The sequence below is a fragment of the Wolffia australiana genome, chromosome 2 (assembly GCF_029677425.1).
Source record: "Wolffia australiana isolate 7733 chromosome 2, ASM2967742v1".
NCBI classification, from domain to species: domain Eukaryota; kingdom Viridiplantae; phylum Streptophyta; class Magnoliopsida; order Alismatales; family Araceae; genus Wolffia; species Wolffia australiana.
Genome location: NC_135836.1, coordinates 10,343,659 through 10,367,972, shown reverse-complemented (window position 1 = coordinate 10,367,972; position 24,314 = coordinate 10,343,659). Strand labels below are relative to the sequence as shown.

The following is a 24,314-nucleotide window of genomic DNA, read 5'->3' as shown; positions in this document are numbered from 1 at the left end:
GAGATTTAGAGCTTGGGAAACATGGGGTGGAAACTTGACCTTATAAAATTGTTGATTTATTGATCCGTATGTTGATTATTCGACCATTAAAGTTATTGAATATATTGATACATGGATCTGGAGGGTCACATGTATATGAACTATGTTATAGGGAGTTTTATTTGAAGTTATAGGGAGTTTTATTAAAAGATCTAAATTGAAATAACAAGGTCGCCAATTTAAGCTGTTAAGGCGAGGCCCCAACCTTGTCTTCTTCCATTCTCAAACCACTCCTTCCACGAACGTGACTTGACAGTGAGAAGATCTAAGAGTTCTTCTAGGATAATTGAAGCAGGAGATGAGGAAATGCGTCTCTGTGATATACGGTCAACCTTTCACACTGTTGAAATTCATTGAGCCTGGCGCAAGAGCGTGAATGAAGAAATAAGAGTATGTGCTGGGATAGACAACAGATAGAAGAAGGAGAAAAAGATGCACAAGAAGACGAGAGAGAAAGATCGTTGTTATTCCGCAAGATTAAAATGATACACGTTTGTTTCTCTTCATAATACTCATGTGATAGCTAAATATAGACGTTGAGTTTGTTCAAACGGTCTAATCGGTTAAGTCGAGTGATGTCGGATGTCGTCGATGGCATCATCCGATGGGTAAAACCACTAAAATAATGTAACTACGTGATGCGATGTAACCTAAGGGAGTGTACGTGCAGGCCCCGACTCCTGATGATTCGCCGAACTCCAAGCTCCGAAGCAGACGACCGGTGACGATAATGGTGACCTTCTGACCGATGTCGGAGTGACGATGGCGACTACGGCGCTGAACGGAACAAGTCCGTAGGGCTCGCACGTAATGGATGGGCTCGGCCCGAGCCTAGGAGATGCTCAACTTCATAGTTTTCTCGATAAATATCTCTTCACATAATCAAACCTGATCGCGGTGGAGTGCATCTGAATATACTGTAGAATGTAATTTAACGGGAAATCAAGGGGAACGACGTACCTTGTTGGTGACGGCATTCGACGTCGAAGGTTTGTTCGACAAAGTATATGCCGGTTTGAGCTGAACTTGTGAGGGACGTGCCGAGGAAAGGTACGGTTGACTCAAAGATGGCGATGAAGCTGCGCGAGAGGATTTTGTCAAAGATCGCAGCGAGGAGTAGCACGCCGATGAGTGCGGGTGCGGGTGGCAGCAAGTGATGGGTGCCTCGGGCGCGCGGAGTACGATTGACAGCTGGTTGGCGGGTGCGTGGGTGGCGTCAGGCCAGTGTGCGGCCGTCCGGACGGGACGCGGCCCCGGCCCCGCGGAGGGCTGGGACGCGTGACGGGACGCGGTTCCGGCTCTGGCCCTGGGGGCTCACGGCCCCGGATGACACGACCCCGGCCCCTGCGGTGAAGGGGGGGCGTTGGACGGGACGCCGTTCCGGCCCCGGGGCCGCTTCCCTGGTCAGTCGACCGCACCCCAGACTCTGGGGCCCAGAGTTATCAATTTCTCATTCATTTATACTTTTTTTGAATTTTTACTTGAGAAAATAGATAATTCTCTTCCCCTCCTCTTCTTCCTCTTCTCCTTCTTCCTCTTCTTCTCCTCCCTTTTCTTCTTCTTCCCCCTCTTCCTCTTCCAAATTTCTCTTCTTCTCCTCTTCTTATTCTTCCTCTTCCTCTTCCATTTCCACTACCTAAATTCCAGAAAAGACCACATTCAAAGTTCAAACACGAAAGAGGAAGAGGGAAGAAGAGGAAGAGGAAGAGGAAGAGGGAGAGGGAGAGGGAAGAAGAAGAGGAAGAGGGAAGAGGGAGAGGGAAGAGGAAGAGGAAGAGGGAAGAAGAAGAGGAAGAGGGAAGAAGAGGAAGAAGAAGAGGAAGAAGAAGAAGAAGAAGAAGAAGAAGAAGAAGAAGAAGATAATGAAACTTGATTTTTACCTCATCAACTAAGAGCTGGGTAGTGCACTCCGCTGTCTGCAGGGGGGAACCCAGTCTGGACTCTGGACGGTAGCCTGTGGACTGTGGTCTGAAGGGGGGGCCGCGAGTTCTGCAGAGTCGTCGGAAACTCCCTTCTAGGGCTTCTATATTATAAAGGGCCGCGTCACCGCGTCCTGTCCATAGAGCAGGACGCGAGACGGAGTCGCCGGGGGGCCGCCGGCCCCAGGGGCCGCGCGCTCCTGGACGTGCGCCCGGACGGCGGCCCCTGGGGCCGCGTCCCGCGGCCCCAGGCCGGTGACGACCGCACAGTACGTCAGGCTCGCAGATGCATGCGCAGGGGGGCCGATGGCGAGCGCACTAGTGAAACCGGCGGGAGACGCACGGGCGACGGTCGGCCGTGGGCACGAGTGGCGGCTGAAGGCGTCAAGCGGGCAGCAGTCGGAGGTGGGCGAGCGGCCGAGGCTGACAATGGTCTCACAGGCGAGCACGCGCGCGGTTGGCGGCTGTCAAGGGGAACGCGGGCGCGTAGATGCAACCAGCATAGGACTCACGGGCGACGGCCGGCTGTGGGCGCGGGAAGGGCGGCCGAAGGCGAGCACGCGGCAGAAACGGGAGATGGACGAGCGGCCGAGGCCGGCAATGGATTCGCGGGTGAGCACGTGCGGGGTCAGCGGCCGTAAGATGGAATGCACGGGCGATGGCCAGCTGTATTTAACCAGCAGAGGATTCACGGGCGATGGCCAGCTGTGGGGGCGTGAGGGGCGGCCGAAGGCTAGCAAATGACAGCAACTGGAAATGGGTGAGCGGCCGAGGTTGGCGATGGACTCACAGGTGAGCAACCGCACGGTTACCGGCCGACTGAGGGAATGCGGGCGCGCGGGTGCAACCAGCAGAGGGCGCGCGGGCGTCGGCCGGCCGTGGGCGTACGAGTGGTCGCCGTAGGCGAGCAAGCGGGCAGCGGTTGGGTGGATCTGTGGGCATGCAGACGGCCAGTCGGCGGCCTGTGTCGGCCACGAGGATGGGCGGGCAGCGGATGACGGAGGGCGGTCGCACAATCTGACGGTCGGCGGCATTCACATTGAGCACGGGCGTTGGCCGGCGAAATTTTGCGGATGGCAGAGGTCGATGGGGGGAGAGGGGAAGAAGGAAAGTCCCTTTTCTCCTCCTCCTACTTCCGCTTTGCGTCCTTCCTTTCCTTCTTCCACTGCTTCTTCTTCTCCTCTTCCTCTTCCTCTGATTCTTCTCCTTTTCTCTCTTCTCACGGTGAGACCTGGACGATAACTGACAACTGCAATTCCAGGTCCAAGAAAAGAACGTGGGGCCATCATGGCCTTATATAGGGCCATGATGGGCCCCTTACAAAGGGTCCAACAAGGGACCCAATCAGGACCCCATTTTACAACATAATTAAGAAAACTAAGAAAGAGAAAGAAAACGATACTAAATTAAAACAATACGGACATGTCACGACCAGTAGGGGTACTCCTTGTGACGAACACAAAAACAGAGAATAAAACAACGGAAAACAGATAACGGAAGATGCTAATACGTGCTTTACCCGGGGTACTTAAACCCGGGCATCTTCACGGACGCTTTGGCGTGCCAATCGGGCTGGACACGGACCAGCTGTGCTGCTGATGACGATAAAGACGGTTCCACTGATGATTTGTTGGTGTCATCGGGGTGCGCTTCATCGAATAACGGCTCTATTGAACCAGATCCTAACCGTCTATCTGTGTCCTGTCTAGATTTCATCCTGTCCGTCTATCTGTGTCCTAATTATGTGAAATCCTAACCGTCTATCTTTTCTTATATTGAATCCAAGCCACTAATTCTCTTAGCGAGTATAGGGTACGCGTCCGTATCTTACTAATCTAATCATAAATTAAATAATATTGGCCGATGACGAGTTGAACTCCTTCACACACACATCCCTATTATCCATGGACAATGATTACTTTTCGTCATTTGTTACCCATTTCTCTTGCCGGGCTGCCTTGTCTCTCTCCGCGTTTCAACAATCATACGTATCGTCATCCAAAACCAAACACACAAAGGGAACAAGCCCTTTCCACCTTACTCATGTGAACAGACGTCAGAGGTTTAACGAAATATATATCGTTTACTGCACTTTGTAACTGATACAGCATAACTACTCTGTGGTGTCCAGTCGATTACCAAAAATAATCACCGCTTGGTGAGACTAAGTAGCACGATTTGATGATTCCTTTTCCAATGTTGATCCCATTTGAGAAAAATAATGCCCAATTCCAATTTCTTGGGTCGTTGTCAGCCAAACAGTAAAATGAAAAGTAGAGAACAGGTTTTTTGGATGATTAAGATACAAGGAACATGTTTTTATTCTGCACTTCCCTCATCGAGAAATAGAATTACGATAAGAAACATAAGATGATCACAATGCAAATTTTTATTTTAATGTTCTTCCAAGAGAGTGGTGGATGGGCCACGACGAGAGTGTAGAACGAATAGGCTGGCAGCGGAAATCATTAGTTGACCACCCTGCAGTTCAGACGGATCTCGCCCGCGCTTCCTGTGAGGACTCCGATTCTGCCCATCTTGATCATTGCTGCTGTGAAGCTCGTGCTGAACAGGTTGTTGTTGTTCCTGTTAGCCCTCACTTGGCTCGCAGTTGCGGGGCTGGACATGAGGGCCTGATCCGACGTAAACAGGCCGCGATTTTCCAACAGGCCTTTGTAGTAGCTTATGTCAAGGGCCAACGGAGTCGGAGGATCCATGGGCACGGTCGTGCCGCTCGCTCCCGGCGGACATTTCTGCTTCAACTGTGCAGCGTACAACGGGTTCAGGCTCGGATCCGTCTGCACGGTGGAGTTGAAGTTGTACAGTCTCCTGCTGAACGAGGAGCAGTCGGCTTTCCCGATGGAATGGGCACCTATTAACATTGCATGCATATATGTATATTAGCCTTCACGAAAGGCCGTGATAAATAAAAAAAACTATTCACATCAGATATCCTCTCACCGGAGAGCGTGACCATTTCCTGCTGTGTGAGGCCTTTGCTGGCGAACATTTGGGTCAGCTGAGCCAGATTAAACGTCGGCGGAGGCAGGTTGGCGGAGGTCTCGGGGCTCAGGAGACTCTTCCGTCCCTTCTTCCAGAGGGCACGTCGTAGAAGAGACCTTTGCTCTGCGAAAGAATCAGAGGACCATAAAATCATCCGAAAAATAAGACCGGTGGCGACGAAGCCGAGTATTGCGTTGTTATGTACTGCTTTGTATGTCACGCGTACCAGTCTGACGCTATCTCTTGCAGCGAAAGCGATGATATCGGCGCAGGAGACTACGCCCTTGCAAGCGGCCTCGAGCCTGGTTTTCGCGTTATCGATGACGTCGAAGCCTTCCAGGCTGGGGTTGTTGATGGGCGAGTCCTTCTCCGCTGTGTTTCGGGGCGTAGAGTCGAGGAGAATGGAGCCATCGCAGCCCTGTACGTGTTTAATTTAACAACTAACAACTAAACCACCTGGCCGGATAAACGTTGCTTCCGCGAAACATAGTGAGTAGTAAATTGTGCATTCTTACCCTGACGAAGCAGTCGTGGAAATGCATACGGACGAAGTCTGCCGCGATACCATTGTCGCTTTGGAATGCTTTGTTGACTTCCTCCCTCACAATGAGTTCGGCCCGGGGGCAGGTGGTCCTGTAGAAGCCCACCGTGAGCTGGGCCTCTAATGGAGAAGACAAGTAGAGCGCAAGCGCAAGAGCCAAGAGTAACCCTCCTCGCTTCAGACCCATATTTTCCCACCCGGATATCTCCAAACTCGGATCTTTGCCCGTTTATCCGATATTTGTCGGCTAATCAGGTCTTGTGCAATGTACGAGGGACAGTCCTCCTATTTATAGGCCACCAGGGTATCATCGCTGCCCGGGGAAGGAAAGGCCTACGCATTTTTCGAAGTTGTGGTCAAAGACACGGAAACTTCACAAATGGTCAGACGACACATTCGTCAAAGTTCCGGAGGACAAACTCATGAGTTAATAGTTATCTGAATGGTGTAGGAACCATTTTTTTTTATCGTTAGATTCTGAAATTACAGATGTGGACGGCATTGATCCAATTGACTTTCATCTCCAGTATCTCGGTCAGACAAATCGTCTCGCCCACGGAAAGCTGACTTCTTCGGATTGCAGGGTTGGTGATTCCTTTTGCGTGACTCTTAATGTTTCTGCGAAGTATGTCCAGCTAGCCATGACGCGATCCGCGTAAGGATGGTCTTTAACGCCCTCACGAAGATAGTATCGTTTTCAGCGCTACCCCCGTAAGAATGAACGTTTTGCCGAACAAGATAAGGTGGGAGTTCCCATTCCCGACGCAGTCGGAGTTCATCATCGCATTAAATCTCTGTCCGGCTAACGTGCCAAGACCAAGCTGAAGACAAGCACGAAGAAGCTTTGACGAAACACAGAGTTACAGAGGAAACTCGCCAGCTGACCAATAGGAAACTTAATAAAGATTAGCCATTACAGATTAGATGAAATAGAAAACATATAAGTTCCAACATAGTCTAGGATTAAATATAGATAGGATTTGAACAGTTAGGATTAGATCGGGACATAGTCGTCATACTAGTTATAATGGCTATGATTTAAACAAATTTTCAAAATATAGTAGAACCTTAGTTTATATAAATACTAACCGATGTTAATGATTTAATAAGTGGGAAATAAGAGATCTAATTACTATCTTGTGTTCTCTGTTTCCTCTCCTTCTCTCCTTTCTCCTTTCTCTTTCTTTCTTCTCCTCTACCAAACTCCCATCTCCAAGCGAGGTCGGACTCATACATGGTATCAGAGCCAGGCCAGTGATCAAGATGGCTCAAGAAAACTCAGCGGCGATCACTCCCGTAATGTCTACGGGCGAATTCGGTACAGCAGCTGTTGTACAAGTCCAAGTTGCAATTCCCCCTGGAACCATAATCAACTCAAGGTTGAATAGTGAGAATTATCAGATGTGGAAAAGCTCGATCCTCCCAGTGATATATGGGTATGATTTAATGAAATTTATAGAAAGAAATTCTCCTCAAGCTTTGGTTGCAGATGCCCAAGGAAACATGGTCGAAAATCCTGAATTCAAGAAATGGTGGAGAACAGACCAACAAGTTCTGGGATTTCTAACATCAAATTATCTTAGAGAAGTAAAATATTCACAAGAAGCCTGGGAAAGCTTAGAAAACACATTTCTTGGCTGGAATCAATCTCCTGTCATGGAACTTCAACGTAAATTTCACAACATGAAGAAAGGTACACAAAATGGGGATGATTACATAAAGGATTTCAAACAAGTTATGTAATCACTGGACAAATGGGTCACCCTATTGATGAATCATCAATCATTTACACGTTTAAGAGGTTTTGGTTCTGCATATTCTCGATTTGTACTCAACATCAACACTAATCTTTATCACCTGAAGTTTGATGAAATTGTTTCTCATTTAAAGTCACATGATGCCTTTCTTGTTTTTTAACAAGAAGAAGAGAAGAACTCCTTTCCATCGATGGCTAACAATTTGCTGATCCAGAGAAACCAGCGAGGGTTTAACTATCAGAAGAAATTTTTTGGTCCAAATAGATATACTTTCAAATAACAGAGGACATGGAAGAGGAAGAAATCAAAGATTCAACCCAGATGCCAGATATGTTTACAATTTGGGCATAAAGCAAAGGAATGCCCTGAATTCAAGAGTTCAAGACCAAGGGTCTGACTCCCGCAATCAAATGCACAAGCATTCATGTCTTTAGTAGCAGAAAATCAAAAGCTGTACCCTAACAGTGGGGAAACACACCATATTACAGCAGACCAGAACACTCTAGCTCAACCAAAGCCCTGCCCACATAATGTTCAACTCCAGATAAGTATTGGTTCAGATTTGAAGATCTTATCGATTGGCTCTTCAAAAATTACTACATCTAATCAAATTTTATATCTGAATGGTATTCTCCATGTTCCTGATATTACAAAGAATCTTTTACTTGTTCATAAATTTACTAGAAATAATTATCCTTTGATTGAATTTCATAAATTTTATTGTATTAAACCCTGTTAGGACAAAGTTCTACTCATCTTGATGATCAATTTTTTTTTTAAATGTGCTCTTGTTGGGGAAAAGGCATATTCAGAGACCTGGTACTCTCGACTTGGACATCTACAATATTGAATTTTGAACTCTATTTTGAAATAAGTTTGGTCTTCCTGTTTTTCAAAACACTTCAATTTCATATCTGAACCCTGCAATTTAGCTAAGTCCACCAAATTGCCTTTCACGTCTAGTAATCATCTTTTGGGTCTATTTTTAGAAGTCATTCGTTCGGATATATGGGGACCTTCTCCTGTAATATCCTCTTAAAAAGTCCAATTGTGTGTTTTTATTGAATTCTGTAAGATCTTCGGATACATGGATTTATCCTCTTAAAAAGAAAAAAGTTCTTCTGTGTGTTTTTATTGAATTCTGTAATAGGGTAGAAAACCAATTATAGTCCAAGATTAAGGATGTACAATCCGATTATATCACTAAATACTTATTTGAAATCAAATGTAATAACTCATGGGTGTCTTGCCCCCATACACTCAGACAGAATGGGACTGCTGAAAGGAAACACCTTCATATTATTGAGACATCGCTCGCATTGTTAAAACACCTTCATATTATGCCTAAATATTTTTGGGATGAGGCAGATGCCACCACAATTTTCCTTATAAATTGGTTTATTGCACCAATTCTTTAAAATAAGTCTCCATGTGAAGTTTTATTTAAATATTCCCCTGATCATACTTTCTTGAGAACATTTGGCCGTCTTTGTTACCCATATTTAAAACCATATGCCCATAACAAACTCGAGGACAGATCAGAAACATGCATCTTCTCAGGATACAGCTCAATGCACCATGGATACCGATATCTGTCCCTTCAATCGTGTAAACTATATACTTCCAGGCATGTTGTGTTTAATGAAGAATCGATTCTGTTTAAGAGATGTCAGAGTGATCATTCTAATGGAACTTTAAGTTCGTTTTCCTCAAAAATATTTTATTCTTCCTCCAAGAATTCTTCTATCTATATTGATATTTCGAAAATTTCTTCTGTTCTCAACTTAGCATCTGATCATATAAATGATCAGATGCACTCTGAAGCAACTAAAGATCTCAAAAAAATGTAGACATCTTCAGTCAACAATGAATTATCTACCTTGTCAGGTCTTAACTCACCAGCGGATCTTATCTCAAATCAAAAAAAATCTCAAACTATGGAAGAACCAAATCAATTGATGAGTTCTTCGTTGATAAGAAAGAAATATTATTCGGATATTCTTACTAAAAAATATCCAGATATTGTCTCAACATTTGATCATACTCCTGAAGCAATTGTTGAATTGAAAACAAGAACAGTAATGGCGCATGCCATCTTGAGCCGTCTAAGACGTCGTCCACGCCACCCGCCATCATCATCGATTGCCAGGTGAACTTATGCTCAATTTTATCGTGTTCTAATTTCTGTTGTCCCCTCCGTCTATTCGTGTTTACGTTTTCTTGGTCCCATCTAGTCATTTCGTTGAGTCCGTGTCAGTTGTCATATGGTTTTATTGTAGTTTATTTTATTTTGTTAAGTTGCCATGGGGGCCCATTATATAAGGGCCCCCCCCCCCCTCCTTAATGGAGCACTACTTTCCCCCCTTAAGGACCCATTAGGGGCCCATTAATTCCCCTACTTAAGGGAAGAGTGGACACCCTAATGAATTCAGACTTGTTTTTCTTGAATTGGTTGAATTTTGCTAAGGAAGACCGGTCTCCCCCCCGATCGAAAGAAAGGAGAGGGAGAGGAAGAAGGACAGGTCAGAGGACGTGGTGCAAGAACGGGGAATGACGCCCCATCCTCGAGCAGGTATCTACTCCAGGACGCTGCCTACGACGCGGAAACACATCCCCGTCCATCGGTGCTTCCCGGCAAGCACCCTCGACCGAATATGGGCTCAAGCCACGCTCATGGCTCCTTCCCAAATCCGCTCGGCGACCGCTGCCCTCGCGGGATCGGGTCCCTGAAGACGAGTCCATTACGCCACCTTCACCCTGAAGACGGCCTACCCAAGTACCACCTTGGATTATCACCAAGCCGCCATGATCTTTCCCGATCCAATTCGGAAGCGGTCGCCGCCTGACACACCGTTGAAGATTGGAAAAGCCTTCGGGGGTTCTGACTTGCCCACGCACGTCAACAGACCAGAGAATTTTGGGGATGCCTGGTCGATCAGACCGTTCGCAATATTACCGTTATTGGGAACCTCCGGAACCATACCTGCAGGTCGCCGGGAACCATCCCTGCCGCCCGCACCCAGCCTAACGCTCGGACATTCAAGGTTTGTCCAGGCCCGATCCGGGAGCGGTGCCATCGACTGCACGGTTACTCTCTCTCAATGGAGATCTCCAGGCCCGTTGTTCTGTCGCGCTCACGGATTACCACGAACGGGGACGACCGCCTCTTACACTCTACCGCTCAATCCAAAGTCTGTTCAGAGATGGGACTGTAAAAAATGAACAAGAGGAGATGGAGCGATTGAAGGATGAAGGGATGAGAAGATAGAAGATAGAGAAGAGAGGAGATAACTCTTATTCACCACCTTTAACCAAGTACATACGCAGAGTTTTTATAGTGCTACAGTAAGGGGCAAAACAGGGAACATTTACCTTTTAAATTTTGGATATGTAACCTTCATTTTCAGTTTTCGGTAACCGTTGTGAACAGGTCTTTGCTCACAACAGTTGTAATTAAGTTTGAATATTTCAACCGTTGTTTCTTATTCGTTTCTTATTTCTTCTTCCTTTAAAATGAGTTACCTGCTTTTTTTCTTAAATTGACTCAGATAGGCTCTGAGTCCGAAGCCTTTGTTTAGACTCAGATGGGCTCTGAGTCTCAAAGCCGTTATTTTAGTTAGAACTCTTACCTGACAAAACCTTGTCTTTAGCAGCGACGACCGCCCTGTCACTATTTCTCTGCATCCTGACTCAGTGCTGCACGTTGCTGCGCACTCTTACCACTTGGTCTCGCTGCGCCATCCCTCTCTGGATGCGCTAGCTACACTGGGCCGGGCGCTCGAGCCGCCCTATCGCCATCTATCGGATCCTACTCTCCTTCTCCTTCCAGTATCCGCCCACCCGCTCCTGCGTCGCGACGCCAGTTGAGCAGCCGTCGCTCTCCAGCTCCTCTCTGCCACACCCGCTCTGGTCACTATATCGACGAACAACCAGCATGACGAGCCGCTCAACGATGAGGTACGTCCTCTCCCCGCCGCATGTTATTTTACCTTTTGTAGTGTACTTTTGTGTTGACTCCACCGCGCTTAGGCTAGGTAGGTGAGAGATGAAAGAGTTGAGAGAAAACTACGAACGCAAGTGAGCATCTTACTAGTACGAACGAGTCTGTCTGGTACATGCGAGCCCTACGGAGAGATTCTGTTCGGCCCGTAGATGTCATTGTTCCCTTCGACGAAGTTTGAGAGGCCACCGTTACCATCGCCGGCGATTCCTTCGGAGCTCAGGGCTCTGCATCTCCCTTGAGTTGGAGCCTCCGCGTACCACACATATGACGCATTCATTATGCATCATAGTTACATACACCGTTAGGGTTTATCTATCAGTCGGACGACGACGCCGTCAACATCTGACACTCCTATCTTTGTATCAAGCCATCGTCATCGGTACCGACCGGACACCGTCCTCAACGATGTCCGGCATCAAACACTTACCGATATTTATATATACATATATATGTATGTATATATATATATATATAATGTTAAGCCATCATAGTCCAAATGAATTTTTTTATGCTCTACTTGATATCCAATACCATCAGGTTTTCATGTTACAAAAACAAATGTTTTGATCCTACATCGTTTACATCTGCATCCAAAGATTTAAATTGGATGCAAGCCATGTCATCTGAATTTCATGCTCTCATGGAAAACAACACACGGACACTTGTACCTCCTGACCCAAATTTAAACCTTATTGGCTGCATATGGGTTTATAAATTCGAATATGAATAAATAGAGAGATACAAAACTCAGTAGGTTGTAAAAGGTTACAACCAACAGGAGGGTTTGATTTTAATGAGATATTAGTCATGTTATTAAACACAATACAATTTGCCTAATGTTATCTCTAGCAGTATGTTCAAATTGGCAAATAAATCAGTTGAATGTATCAAATGCTTTTCTTCATGATGACTTACAAGAAACATTTTTCATGGAACAACCACCAGGATTTAAAAGTAAAATATTTCTGAACATGTATGTCGCTGAAATAAATCTATTTATGGTTTAAAACAGCCTCCACGTGCATGGTTTTACTAAACTCACCACTAAATTACTGACAGTTTGCTTCATCTGTTGAAAGATAGATAATCTTTATTTTTCAAATTTTATCCTAATCTTATTTTTATTATGATCTGTGTTGATGATATTTTAGTACTAGGTCCCAACTCTCTAGACATTATTGATCTTGTAATTTGCTGTTAAATATTTGGGACCTGCTCATTATTTTTTAGGTATGGAATTCTTAAAACGTGGGAATGAATACTTTTTAACTCAATCAAGATACATTTTCTTCATTCTCGAGAGGGCACATGGACAAATGTAAACCAGTCTGTACTCCCTGCACACTTTCGGATTCTTGTGAATTAGATACTGATGTAACACGATGGTCCGAATTGACACTTTGTGTTACGTCAGGTGGGTAAACTCTAGATGCAATGAAATGACGTGAATTAACGTATATGATTTGAGAAAATATTAATGAGAAATACAATGGTTGCCGAATGACTTGAGACGCATACCAGCTATACGACACATGACGGGTTTTGTCACAATTCAAGCTCCCAATGACCGATGTGAACAGATCGAAAGATGACCAGTGGGCGACCTTCTCATCCAAGAGCGTCTGCACCGTCAATGTAATCAAATAGTCCCAATACCGGCAAGGAAAAGTCCTATTATGGATACGATGGCTAATCCTAAAATTTAGGTTAATTCACTCGTGAAGATGAGAAAAATAGAGATTGGCACTAAAAGAACTAATCAACACGGCAATTGAAGAGAAGAGAATGGACACACCTGCCGGTTATGTTCCAGGAGCTCATGGTGGCGACCCGTCGTTGTCGTTGAGATTAATTGGCCAGGATATCTGCGGCGCATCCAGCAAATCTAGACTGAGCAATGGAACTGGTGTGATGTGAAAATCCGTTGACGAGCGAGCAGTCCTTGGTGAATATGGTGTGGCCAGTCGTTGAAGTCCAGTACGGCATTTCTTCGTTGACTTCTGGTGGCAGCAGTTGCAGCTCGGGGACAGCAGAATGGAGAGGTCAGAGATGAGCCCCAGAGTCACTTGAAGGGTCGAATAGTGGCACAACTGAGCAGGCTTGACCGTGGCGCCCGACAAAGATGAAGTTCACACTGGGGGCACGGCTCTTAGCCGCTGCCTAATCGATGATGGGCGTCCAACACCGCCGGCAGATCAGCTGAATATAACCGTCCGGCGAAGCAACAAGGGAAGTTTGCTTTGCAAGACGTCACGTTGGATATCACGACCGTCGGTTCTGACCATGCAATAGGAAGGAGGAGAACGTCTTAGAGGCACGATAGTACTTAAGATGGAGAATCCGTAGGATCGGGCTCAAATAATCGACGAGGCGCCTTCTGAGGCAACGAACGGATGTTGGTTCGAGTTCTCACAAATAAACACCGTCGAGAGAGCTTCAACGCCGTGGTCCCCATAAACTCAATCGATAAGTACTCCCTAGGTATCGGCAGAGGAGCAATTTGAAAACCATAGTGCGATAGGCGAGATCTCCATTCTCTCTTCTTCGATGATTTCTTTTTTTTCTACTGCGATGATTCCTTCTACTTCTTCTTCGACAATTCCTTCTTCTTTTTCTTCGACAATTCCTTCTCCTTCTTATACGAAATCCTCTTCTTCAACAAGAACACAAGAAACAGCTGCCATTGAACAAAATGAAATCTGAGTTCTTCCAAAGATGATCAAGTCTAACTTCCCACGTCCACCCTTTCCCTTTCTCATGGAGAGGGAGTGGCAGTTGTGGTGGCCCAATTGGGCCTCCTTTTAAGGGGAAATCCTATTGGGCTTCCCCTTAAAAGGGTTCTTTAGGGGGAGTGTAAGCAGAACAGAGATTTCGTCCCCCTAAAGATGAGACTAATCACAACTTAAAATAAAAAATGCATGCAGGTAGGCCGGTACTCATGCAGGAGGGGCCTCCCAACAATCCCAAGATGACGAAAATGATAATTACATAAAGACACACGACATGAAGCGAGATGACGATACTGCTTCTCAAACCTGATAGTAGAACTGTAGATTCTTCACATCTGCTCGGGCTCTGCGACGTGGCTGATGACGGGTCGGGGCATGATCGAGTGGATGGTCCTCCATCAGATACCTCACTCAATGATGGGACTACCTATCGACAAACAACTGGTGAATTGCAATATCTTACTCTAACCGGACCAGATATTGCATTCATTGTGAATAACGCCTGTCAAAAAATGCACACACCAACCGTTGGTGATTTGCAGTTTCTTAAACACTTACTTAGATATTTGAAAGGGACTATGTATCATGGATCACATATTTACAATGATCCGAATTTGACTTCAAATGGTTCTAGTGATGCTGATTGGGCAGGAAATAAAATAGATAGACCGTCCACAAGTGCTTTTCTTCTATATATTGGTAAGAATATTATTTTGTGGGATTCTAAGAAATAACAGACAGTTGCCCAATCTAGTACAGAAGCAGAATATAAGGCATTGGCCAATTGTTCTGCTGAAATTCTTTGGGTACAGTCTATTCTCAAAAAAATTCAAATTCAGCAAGATTATAATCCAATCTTATGGTGCGATAACACTGGGGCAACTTATCTGCCTGCAAATTTGGTATTTCATGCAAGCACTAAACATGTAGAAATAGGTTTTTATTTTGTCCGTAAACCGGTTGCCTCCAAAAATATTCAAGTAAAGTACGTCGGAAAAGAAGACCAACTATCGAACGCTTTGACCAAGCCACTTCACAAAGGGCGGTTTCTACAACAACGTTCCAAGCTTAACATCCTGGAACAGCTGTTTTGCTTGAAAGGGGGTGAAGACGAAGCACGAAGAAGCTTTGGCGAAACACAGAGTAATGTAGAAAACTCAGCAGGCAACCAATAGAATACTTAATAAAGATTAACCAATAGTAATGATACACATACCCTATACTCGTTGGAGATTAGATGAAACAGGAAACATATAAGTTCCAACATAGACTAGGTATAGATATGCATAGGATTTCAACGGTACGGATTAGATCGAGACATAGGCGTTTTACTAATTATAATGGCTAGGATTTAAACAGATCCAAGGGTCTAGACTGCTCGATCCGTAGCCATTAAACTATTTATAATGGCTATGATTTAAAAAAACTTTCTAAATATAATACAATCTTAGTTTATATAAATACTAACCAATTTTAACATTTTAATAAGTGGGATATAAGAGATCTAATTACTAGCTTGTGTTCTCTGTCTCCTATCCTTCTTTCCTTTCTCCTTTCATTTTCTTTATTTTCTTCTACCGATCTCTCCATCTCCAAGCGAGGTCCAACTCTTACACAAGCAACATATTCATTAATCTTTCTAGATATTGAAATATATATATACTTTTTTAATTATATAATTTTAAATAATTGCGAAATATCTGTTTCAATTTGCACACTCTATTTAGGATTCCTTGTGGGAAGTTAAACTGATGGGATAGTTCTTGGCGCTCGAAACTTCATAATTCTCTAAACGTTCCTATTAGGAAGGAAATATGAAAGAGTTGAAATACAACAGGGGGAAGGAGAAATTCCAGGGCGACAAAACTTGTCTCCCTAATAGCTAGCGTAATAATTCTTAGAAGATAATCATGTTGCAAAACATGAACGAGCAACTCAAGGTCCCTTTTATGCACAATATAGGAGAGGTTTTGCTCTGAGTGGGGGAGGAGTAGAACATAGCAGAGATGCTATGCTTGGACAACAGATGGCTCATTGCAGATGGATTTTTATGAGCAGTCACTTGTGATGGCTCTGAGTCATCAAACCTTGGTTAACCTATTATGATCCATTTCAAACAAATTGGGTAAATTTAGGACACTATCAATCTGATAAAAAAATGAAATTGGTTAATATCTTGGAACACGAGTATCTCCATGCTGATGGCTAAATGATAAGTTTACATGTGTCACTGTGGTGAATAGCAGAAGATATTTGGGCACATGATTCTAGAGAGATGGAGTGAGTATATCATGCATCATTTTATTAGGAAAATTATCAGATCAATGCATATTTATGTGAATCTGTTTGTATTGAACTCATTAGTTTTTATGTAGGAAATAAGTTTAGAAATACCCTTTATTTTGTGCAGGAGCTTTCAAGTTTGCTGAAGTTTGAGATATCATGGAATTATTTTTATTATGGTTTTAAACTTGTCGCTGTAAATATTTTAATGCCAAAAATTAAGAGGAATGCCTTGATTTTTTCTTCTGTCATGTACCAAAAATAATACGGCACATTTTAATAGTGGTTGCAATTATGCTTATAAACTTGAGTATACCGTTATTATCTGTAACAGGCATGAACATTTTGAAATATTGAAAGCATGAACTGATAGTGCAGTGGGGGTATTGGATTGTGGTCGAGCCAACTGAGCTGGTAAATTGGGAAACATATCTCAAAAGGACTCCCTGCCATTACTACAGTTTGATAACAGATTAACTTCCTTTCTCTTATGACAAAACCAAGTGTTTAAGACAAAAATTAAAACTTCTCTATCGTACCAAAGTATAGTCCCTATGAAATTTTCACAGAATCCTCATCCTCAGGGATAATTAATACATGTCCTTGAAATTTGAGTATATCCTGCAACATCTGAAAATCTTATTTGTGATCCTCTGGGCCCATGGAATAGTCTAGTTAGTAACTTTTATGGTCCAATCACCTTTATTGGGCTATGATTATTAGATAATTATATCATAAATGAAGTACTTTATCAAGGACCAATTTAAAATGATCAACTGGTTAAGTTCCACACCCTTAGGGTTTCATGCTACACCTTACACCCTGATAACACCCTAAATTCTGTCTTTATTTCATGTTATTAACACAATTTTATGCATTTAAAGAGCCTAAAATGGGTGTTATCATATATTTACATGAAAATAGTGTTTTCAAGTGATTTCTGATTTTCCCCTAATTTTATGTTAATTTTATGAATTTTAAAGGAATTATTGAAGCTCGAAATAACTATTTTTGAATGAAAATGGCAAATTTAATATTTAATTTCGACATTGATCAGCATGGGGATGAATCAGTGATTTTCTAGAATTTTCTAGAAATTTTTACAAATTTTTAGGATTTTGCTGAGATTTATTTGAAGAGGAAATGTATTTATTTCAAGAAAAAAGGTATATTTATAAGAAAAGAAAAAGTATTTTTATAATTTTTGAACATTGAAGGGCCGTTTTGCAAACTTTCGTTGCAAAAGACCCTGAAAACAGCTCTCGGTCGCCACTACAGGCGTAAAGATCTAATTTAAAATTCTCCAGGGTTTTATTGCAATTACTTATTTATTGTTTTAATGTTTTAGAAGAAAAGCGAAGGAGAGAGAATGCGCAAAGGAGTATATCTATAAATATTTTTTGGGCGGTGTCAGATGGCAAATACTTATTTCGCAAAGGATTTAAGCGTAAATTTCAGATCGATTTATGGGGTCAATGACGTGGCCTCATCGCAACCGCAGGATGAAAATCTGACGGCAGTCAGTGGTAGAGGTCAAGGGCGGTAAGATTACCGCCCGTGCGACGCATGCTAAGCGCACGTACGGGTGGTGAAGTGGCACGTTTTCAATGGAAGCTTCCGTGTGCAGACGCAGGCAAAGGTGCATGTCAAAATGTACGAAAATCCCGCCTTTTGAATATTTCTTTTGTTTTCTTATCGAGCCTGTATCGATAGATATAAATTAATTACTAATTAGGGGTAAAATGGTAATTTATTCCATTTTACCTAGGTGTAAAAGCCGAATTTCAAGAGGGAGGGCTCATTCTTGATGGTGCTCTATCACAGCAGCAAGACAGAGAGGAGCCCCAGCCTGGATCAACTTGTTTGGTACTTTTTCCCTTCATTGTATTTGAATTTTGATGCATTTTGAATGAAATTAGTTAAGTTGTTTGTTCCTTCTTCTCGATTCTGATCTGAACTTCTAAATCGCTTGGCTTGAGCGGCATGTACAAGCCCTGATTAGGATTGAGAGGAGAAATTGAGGGATTTAACTAGGCATTCAACTGCATTCTTAAGAAAAAACTCTAAAAAAATTATATTTAATTTTTAGGAATTCAAATTACCACAATTTATTTCTGAATTATCAAACTAAAAAAAACCAGCCAATCTCACATCAAAACTTCCCTTTTAACCTCTCTAATTGACCTCTTGGATCCTTTTATTAGGATCAATTAAGCCAATTTAGAGCTCCATATTTCTTTTATTCATCTCATCTCTTCTACCCCCCCTTTTTCTAAACTTCTCCTCTAATTAGGGTGACTTGATCCTCATTGAAGATCAAATTCACTTTAATTAGGGTTAAACTACCAATACAATCATCAAATCAAATTCCTTACTAGCTTCCCCTGGACGACACTCGTACTTATCGCTATACACCTTAAGTAGAGTTTTATAAATTTATTGCTTAAGCCAAAATTCACAACGACAAGGGCTAAAAACTCGTAATTTCTACCCCTATTTTTGGCTTATCACACCCTAACCGGTAACTTTAAATAATATTGATGCATGGAAGAATTATGACAGGTTACCTTCTCCAATATGTCAAATGCGTTGTATGGGATTTAATTACAGCTTCTTTGATCCAATGTCATCTAATATTGAGGGCAAAAATATCTGTCTTTACCACATAATCACCTTCATTTATTTTTTGCATTCAAGCTAGGACGGTTTGGATCTCTTGGTTAGAGATCTCAAACCACAAATGGCAAAAAAAATTTTAGTTCACCACTTGCCAAAAGAAGGCATTATTCATTACAAAAAAACAATAAATTCAAATTTGCCAATTCGCCCTCGTAGCCACTTGTCGACGCGCATACCGTTTCAGTTGGATCCGCAACACCCTGTTCAAGTGCATGTCAATCGCCCCCGCCAATGACACGTCGAGAATCTCTCGCATCGCTTGAAAGCTGCTTAACTGTTGGAGGATAAAATAAAATTTTGATCAAGGCTGAAGTTCAAGACTTAACTGCCCCATATTTTCCTAGAACTAAATCCAAGAATAAGTACATCTGGATGCCTTTATCTTAATTTATATCCCCCATGACTGTATGTCACCCTTGAATTCTGTGGCAATACATTTTTTGAAGCCTTAGTGCATTAGTTTTATTGGTCCCACTCTTTCTTGAGGATATCAGTTTGAGAGAGCAATGTTGTAAATCCATTGAGATGTAGATGGAGAAGAAGAAACAAACCATGTCTTGGGATCAAACCAGTGTGCAAATATTTCATTTTCTTTTTTAATTCTTCCCTTGTTTCTCTTGTTAAAAAACAATTCCATGAACTTAGCCTAGATTGATACACCAGTTTACATGAATAAGAAATTTTAAATAAAATTTGGATCCTAATTTCTAGCTTATCACCTGTGTAGCGTTGCCCTCTTGTGCCCCATTATGATACAGAACCACATGGCTGTGATTCAACTCCTTAGCAATGCCGGAACATTATGTCATGCCATCCCATTCGTGACACGGCCCTATGTTACATGACTTCAGCTATGCAAAAAAAACATGGCTTTGCCCCCAACAACTTGCTTGCATCATGTGGCTCTGTCCATGGTTGAACCTCAAATGTCGCCTAGAAGCTCATGTCTTTTGAACTGCTATTACATGCGTCCCTAACGCTCTAGTGCTAAAGCTCCACTCCTGTCTCGTATTTTTTCACTTTCATGAGATTTATAAAAAAAGGTTAATGAAAAAGATTTATGCTTTCTTGTCATTGACCATTTGGATTTTGGATTTTGACAATGGTTTTATGACAATGGCAGTATGATAGTACTGTTGTCGATCTGCCAAAAGGGTGTGCATCATCATTACTTTCTTTAGATTTGAAGGTCTAAATTTATTGTGTTTATTGTTTACTTGGTTTATCCATCCCAAGGGGGATTTTAGTCATCATATCCTCTTTATTTATATATTTAAATGTAATTAATTTTTTACTCTTAAAAAAGGAAATCAGTTATACTATATTACCCTACAATGCAGTAGGACTATGAAAAGTATATTTCTTCTATTACAGTTGTCATTTTGTTGATGACAGGAAAATCTGAATGCTATTTATTATTGGTAAATCCATTAAACATTTTCGATGTAAAAGTGGATAAATAGTTAAAAGCCTATATATAGTTACACATGTTTCTCGAAGGGGAGTATGTTTACCAATATTTCTGGTCAGTCGACTAAACAATAAAATGCTCCCACAGTACTATGAATCCTTGTATTGAATATTTCAAAAGTTCGCCTGTTTCTTACAGATAACGACTGCAAAATTGACTTTATATCCATAGTTATAATCACTATTTGGAAATGTTCATTCTAGTGTTTTGTTCCTGAAGCAATCGTACCTACCTTCGCAAAATAAGAGCACCTGGCTCTGCCTAATCACCAGGACTCTATTCTATGTCCAAACAAAAAACCAAACGATGTCGCTTTTCTTTATTTTGTGCAATAAAATATTTAAAAAGATACATTTAAAACCGTATTAAAAATCAGTTCACAATATCTCAAACATAAGCAAACTAATACTTGAAAACTCCTTTACAAACTACGCAATTTTATTTCCTTCTCTAATAGATGGTTTCATAAAACTTTTGGAAGATCTGTACATGGTAGACCATGAGTTGAATAGATCAAAGCCATCGCAAGCAATTGCACGTGAAATTCCCCATCTAATGAACCCTGGTAGTCCCTGCAGAGCACGTAGGCTACGCCCTACTCCTCGCCCACGAAAGGCCTATCGTTCTTAATCGGGACCTGGAGGTGATTCTTCATATTTTGCAGCATAATTACGTTCTTAGATTCATTAAACTATTCTGGAGGCGACTTTGGTCGCGCTGGCGTTCCCCCTTCGCCCTTTTGTGTTGTAACTCCTTCCTCTTTCCATTCTATTAGGCCCGTGGAGAAACTTACGAAGTTTCAAGCCCCAAGCAGTATCCCATCATCTTAATTTTCCGGGTGGAATTCTCAGTATAGAGCGTGTAAATGGGAACGAAAATTTCGTAAATATTATAAATACGTAGATCCATATACAGGCTAATATGTAGAAAGATTGATGAAAAATTTTCTTTTTCTTGGCGCGTTAGCCGGACAGAAGCACAATGCGATAATGAACACCGATAACATGGGCCATGGGAACTGCCATCATATCTTGTTCGGCAAAACGTTCATTCTTACGGGGAGGTAGCTCTGAAAACGATACTATCTTCGTGAAGGCGTTAAAGACCATCCTTACGCGGATCGCGTCATGGCTAGCTGGACGTACTTCGCAGAAAGATTTATTCTTCGCAGAAAGATTAAGAGTCACGCAAATTGCATTCACCAACCCTGCATCCGGAGAAGTCAGCTTTCCGTGGGCGAGACGATTTGTCTGACCGAGACACTGGAGGTGAAAGTCAATTTAATCAATCCTGGTATCAGCAGTCATTCCAAAATCGAACGATATAAAAAAACAAATGGTTCGAGCCATTCAGATAACTGTTAACTCATGAGTTTGTCCTCCGGAACTTTGACGAATGTGTCGTCTGACCACTTGTGAAATTTCCGTGTCTTTGAACACAACTTGGAAAAATGCGTAGGCCTTTCCTTCCCCGGGCGGCGATGATACACTGGTGGCCTATAAATAGCACGACTGTCCCACGTACATTGCACAATACCTGATTAGCCGATAAATATCGGATCAACCGGACAAAGATCTGAGTTTGGAGCTATCCGGAAGGAAAAATATGAGTCTGACGCAAGGACGGTTATTCTTGGCTCTTGCGCTTGCGCTCTACTTGTATTCTCCATTAGAGGCCCAGCTCACGGTGGGCTTCTACAGGACCACCTGCCCCCGGGCCGAACTCATTGTGAGGGAGGAAGTCAACAAAGCATTCCAAAGCGACAATGGTATCGCGGCAGACTTCGTCCGTATGCATTTCCACGACTGCTTCGTCAGGGTAAGAATACACAGCTTACTAGTTACTATGTTTCGCGAACGCAACGTTTATCCGGCCAGGTGGTTTAGTTGTTAGTTGTTAATTACGGAAGTTGTTAAATTAAACACGTACAGGGCTGCGATGGCTCCATTCTCCTTGACTCTACGCCCCGAAACACAGCGGAGAAGGACTCGCCCATCAACAACCCCAGCCTGGAAGGCTTCGACGTCATCGATAACGCGAAAACCAGGCTCGAGGCCGCTTGCAAGGGCGTAGTCTCCTGCGCCGATATCATCGCTTTCGCTGCAAGAGATAGCGTCAGACTGGTACGCGTGACATACAAAGCAGTACATAACAACGCAATACTCGGCTTCGTCGCCACCGGTCTTATTTTTCGGATGATTTTATGGTCCTCTGATTCTTTCGCAGAGCAAAGGTCTCTTCTACGACGTGCCCTCTGGAAGAAGGGACGGAAGAGTCTCCCTGAGCTCCGAGACCTTCGCCAACTTGCCTCCGCCGACGTTTAATCTGGCTCAGCTGACCCAAATGTTCGCCAGCAAAGGCCTCACACAGCAGGAAATGGTCACGCTCTCCGGTGAGAGGATATCTGATGTGAATGGTTTTTTATTTATCACGGCCTTTCGTGAAGGCTAATATACATATATGCATGCAATGTTAATAGGTGCCCATTCCATCGGGAAAGCCGACTGCTCCTCGTTCAGCAGGAGACTGTACAACTTCAACTCCACCGTGCAGACGGATCCGAGCCTGAACCCGTTGTACGCTGCACAGTTGAAGCAGAAATGTCCGCCGGGAGCGAGCGGCACGACCGTGCCCATGGATCCTCCGACTCCGTTGGCCCTTGACATAAGCTACTACAAAGGCCTGTTGGAAAATCGCGGCCTGTTTACGTCGGATCAGGCCCTCATGTCCAGCCCCGCAACTGCGAGCCAAGTGAGGGCTAACAGGAACAACAACAACCTGTTCAGCACGAGCTTCACAGCAGCAATGATCAAGATGGGCAGAATCGGAGTCCTCACAGGAAGCGCGGGCGAGATCCGTCTGAACTGCAGGGTGGTCAACTAATAATTTCCGCTGCCAGCCTATTCGTTCTAAACTCTCGTCGTGTCCCGCCGCCCGCTGCCTTTGAAAATTTCGAAAATAAGTACTCTTGTGATGATCATGTCATGTTTCTTATCGCAATTCTATTATTTCATGAGGCAAATGCCGAATAAAAAGGTGTTCCCTGTATGTCACGGGTAGAAAGAAATTGCCCTCTACTTTCCATTTTACTCTTTGGCTGACTACGATACAAGAAATTAGATTGGAGCATTATTTTTTTTACCACATCGCTTATGATAAGGGAAATAATTCATCAAATCGCGCTAGTATGTCTCACCAAGCGATGGTTGTTTTAGGTAATCCTCTGGGCACCATCGAGTAGTTATGCGTATCAGTTAAAACATGTTATAAAGCCTACATATTTCTTTGAAACTCGGACTTCTGTTTAGACGAAGAAGGTTGAACGGGTTAGTTCCCCTTCTGTGCATACCCACCTTTTTTATTTAACCTGTATTTTATATTAATAAATTTCAATCTATGTTTTTGTGATTCTATGATTTGGTTGACTTTGCAATAATTGAAAAAACAGTTTTGTACCATATTTACTATAGACTAGTATCAATGCGTTATATTTTTAGTGGTATGTACTCAAATTTATACTTTAAAGGAAGCTTAGCACACGTGGCTATATGATGAATTGATCTGCTAGGCACCTATGAAAATAATTCACGTAACATCAAAATCTTCAGCCGCATGTTTAGATCTCACGGTATCGCTTTAATGATTTGATCTCAAAATGACAATTCACGATGTATCATCCATCCCAATTGAAACCAACCGCTGGAAAAGACAACATGCCAAATTATACGAGGCTCACAATGCCGTGTAATCAGGAAAATAACTCTAAGTTATGTACAACCGTATGTCTGAAATATGATGGATAATACAACCGTATGTCTTTTGAATTATTTATTAAACTACTAATCGAGATAAAATCAATAAGCTATTAATAGAAATGCTACTCTACTTAA

The 24,314-nt window shown here is 42.9% G+C and overlaps 1 protein-coding gene, 1 long non-coding RNA gene and 1 pseudogene across 3 annotated transcripts; 1 reads left to right on the top strand and 2 right to left on the bottom strand.

Annotated features, from left to right (window-relative positions):
* Window positions 1–486: 486 nt before the first annotated feature.
* On the bottom strand, window positions 487–3,290 carry LOC144716788 (uncharacterized). The gene is made up of 3 exons (XR_013584995.1): window positions 1,920–3,290; window positions 1,000–1,675; window positions 487–927 (listed from the first exon to the last, which is right to left on the bottom strand). It is a non-coding gene; the product is annotated as an uncharacterized LOC144716788 (long non-coding RNA).
* A 971-nt stretch (window positions 3,291–4,261) lies between these two features.
* LOC144716787 (peroxidase 5-like) lies at window positions 4,262–5,750 on the bottom strand (annotated as a pseudogene). The gene is made up of 4 exons (XR_013584994.1): window positions 5,477–5,750; window positions 5,188–5,379; window positions 4,920–5,084; window positions 4,262–4,830 (listed from the first exon to the last, which is right to left on the bottom strand). The product of XR_013584994.1 is annotated as a peroxidase 5-like (transcript).
* A 16,223-nt stretch (window positions 5,751–21,973) lies between these two features.
* Window positions 21,974–23,454, top strand: LOC144716786 (peroxidase 5-like). Its single transcript, XM_078592032.1, has 4 exons — window positions 21,974–22,242; window positions 22,356–22,547; window positions 22,651–22,816; window positions 22,904–23,454. The coding sequence occupies exons 1-4, from the start codon at window positions 22,030–22,032 to the stop codon at window positions 23,305–23,307; spliced, it is 975 nt and encodes a 324-aa protein (XP_078448158.1). The 5' UTR covers window positions 21,974–22,029; the 3' UTR covers window positions 23,308–23,454.
* The last annotated feature ends 860 nt before the right edge of the window (window positions 23,455–24,314 follow it).

What these genes read in the sequence shown, in the direction of transcription:
- LOC144716786 (XM_078592032.1), top strand. Translation starts at nt 22,030, where the DNA reads ATGAGTCTGACGCAAGGACGGTTATTCTTGGCTCTTGCGCTTGCGCTC. An exon ending in TCCACGACTGCTTCGTCAGG is followed by an intron (nt 22,243 to 22,355) that starts GTAAGAATACAC and finishes AAACACGTACAG; the next exon opens with GGCTGCGATGGCTCCATTCT. An exon ending in GGAAATGGTCACGCTCTCCG is followed by an intron (nt 22,817 to 22,903) that starts GTGAGAGGATAT and finishes CAATGTTAATAG; the next exon opens with GTGCCCATTCCATCGGGAAA.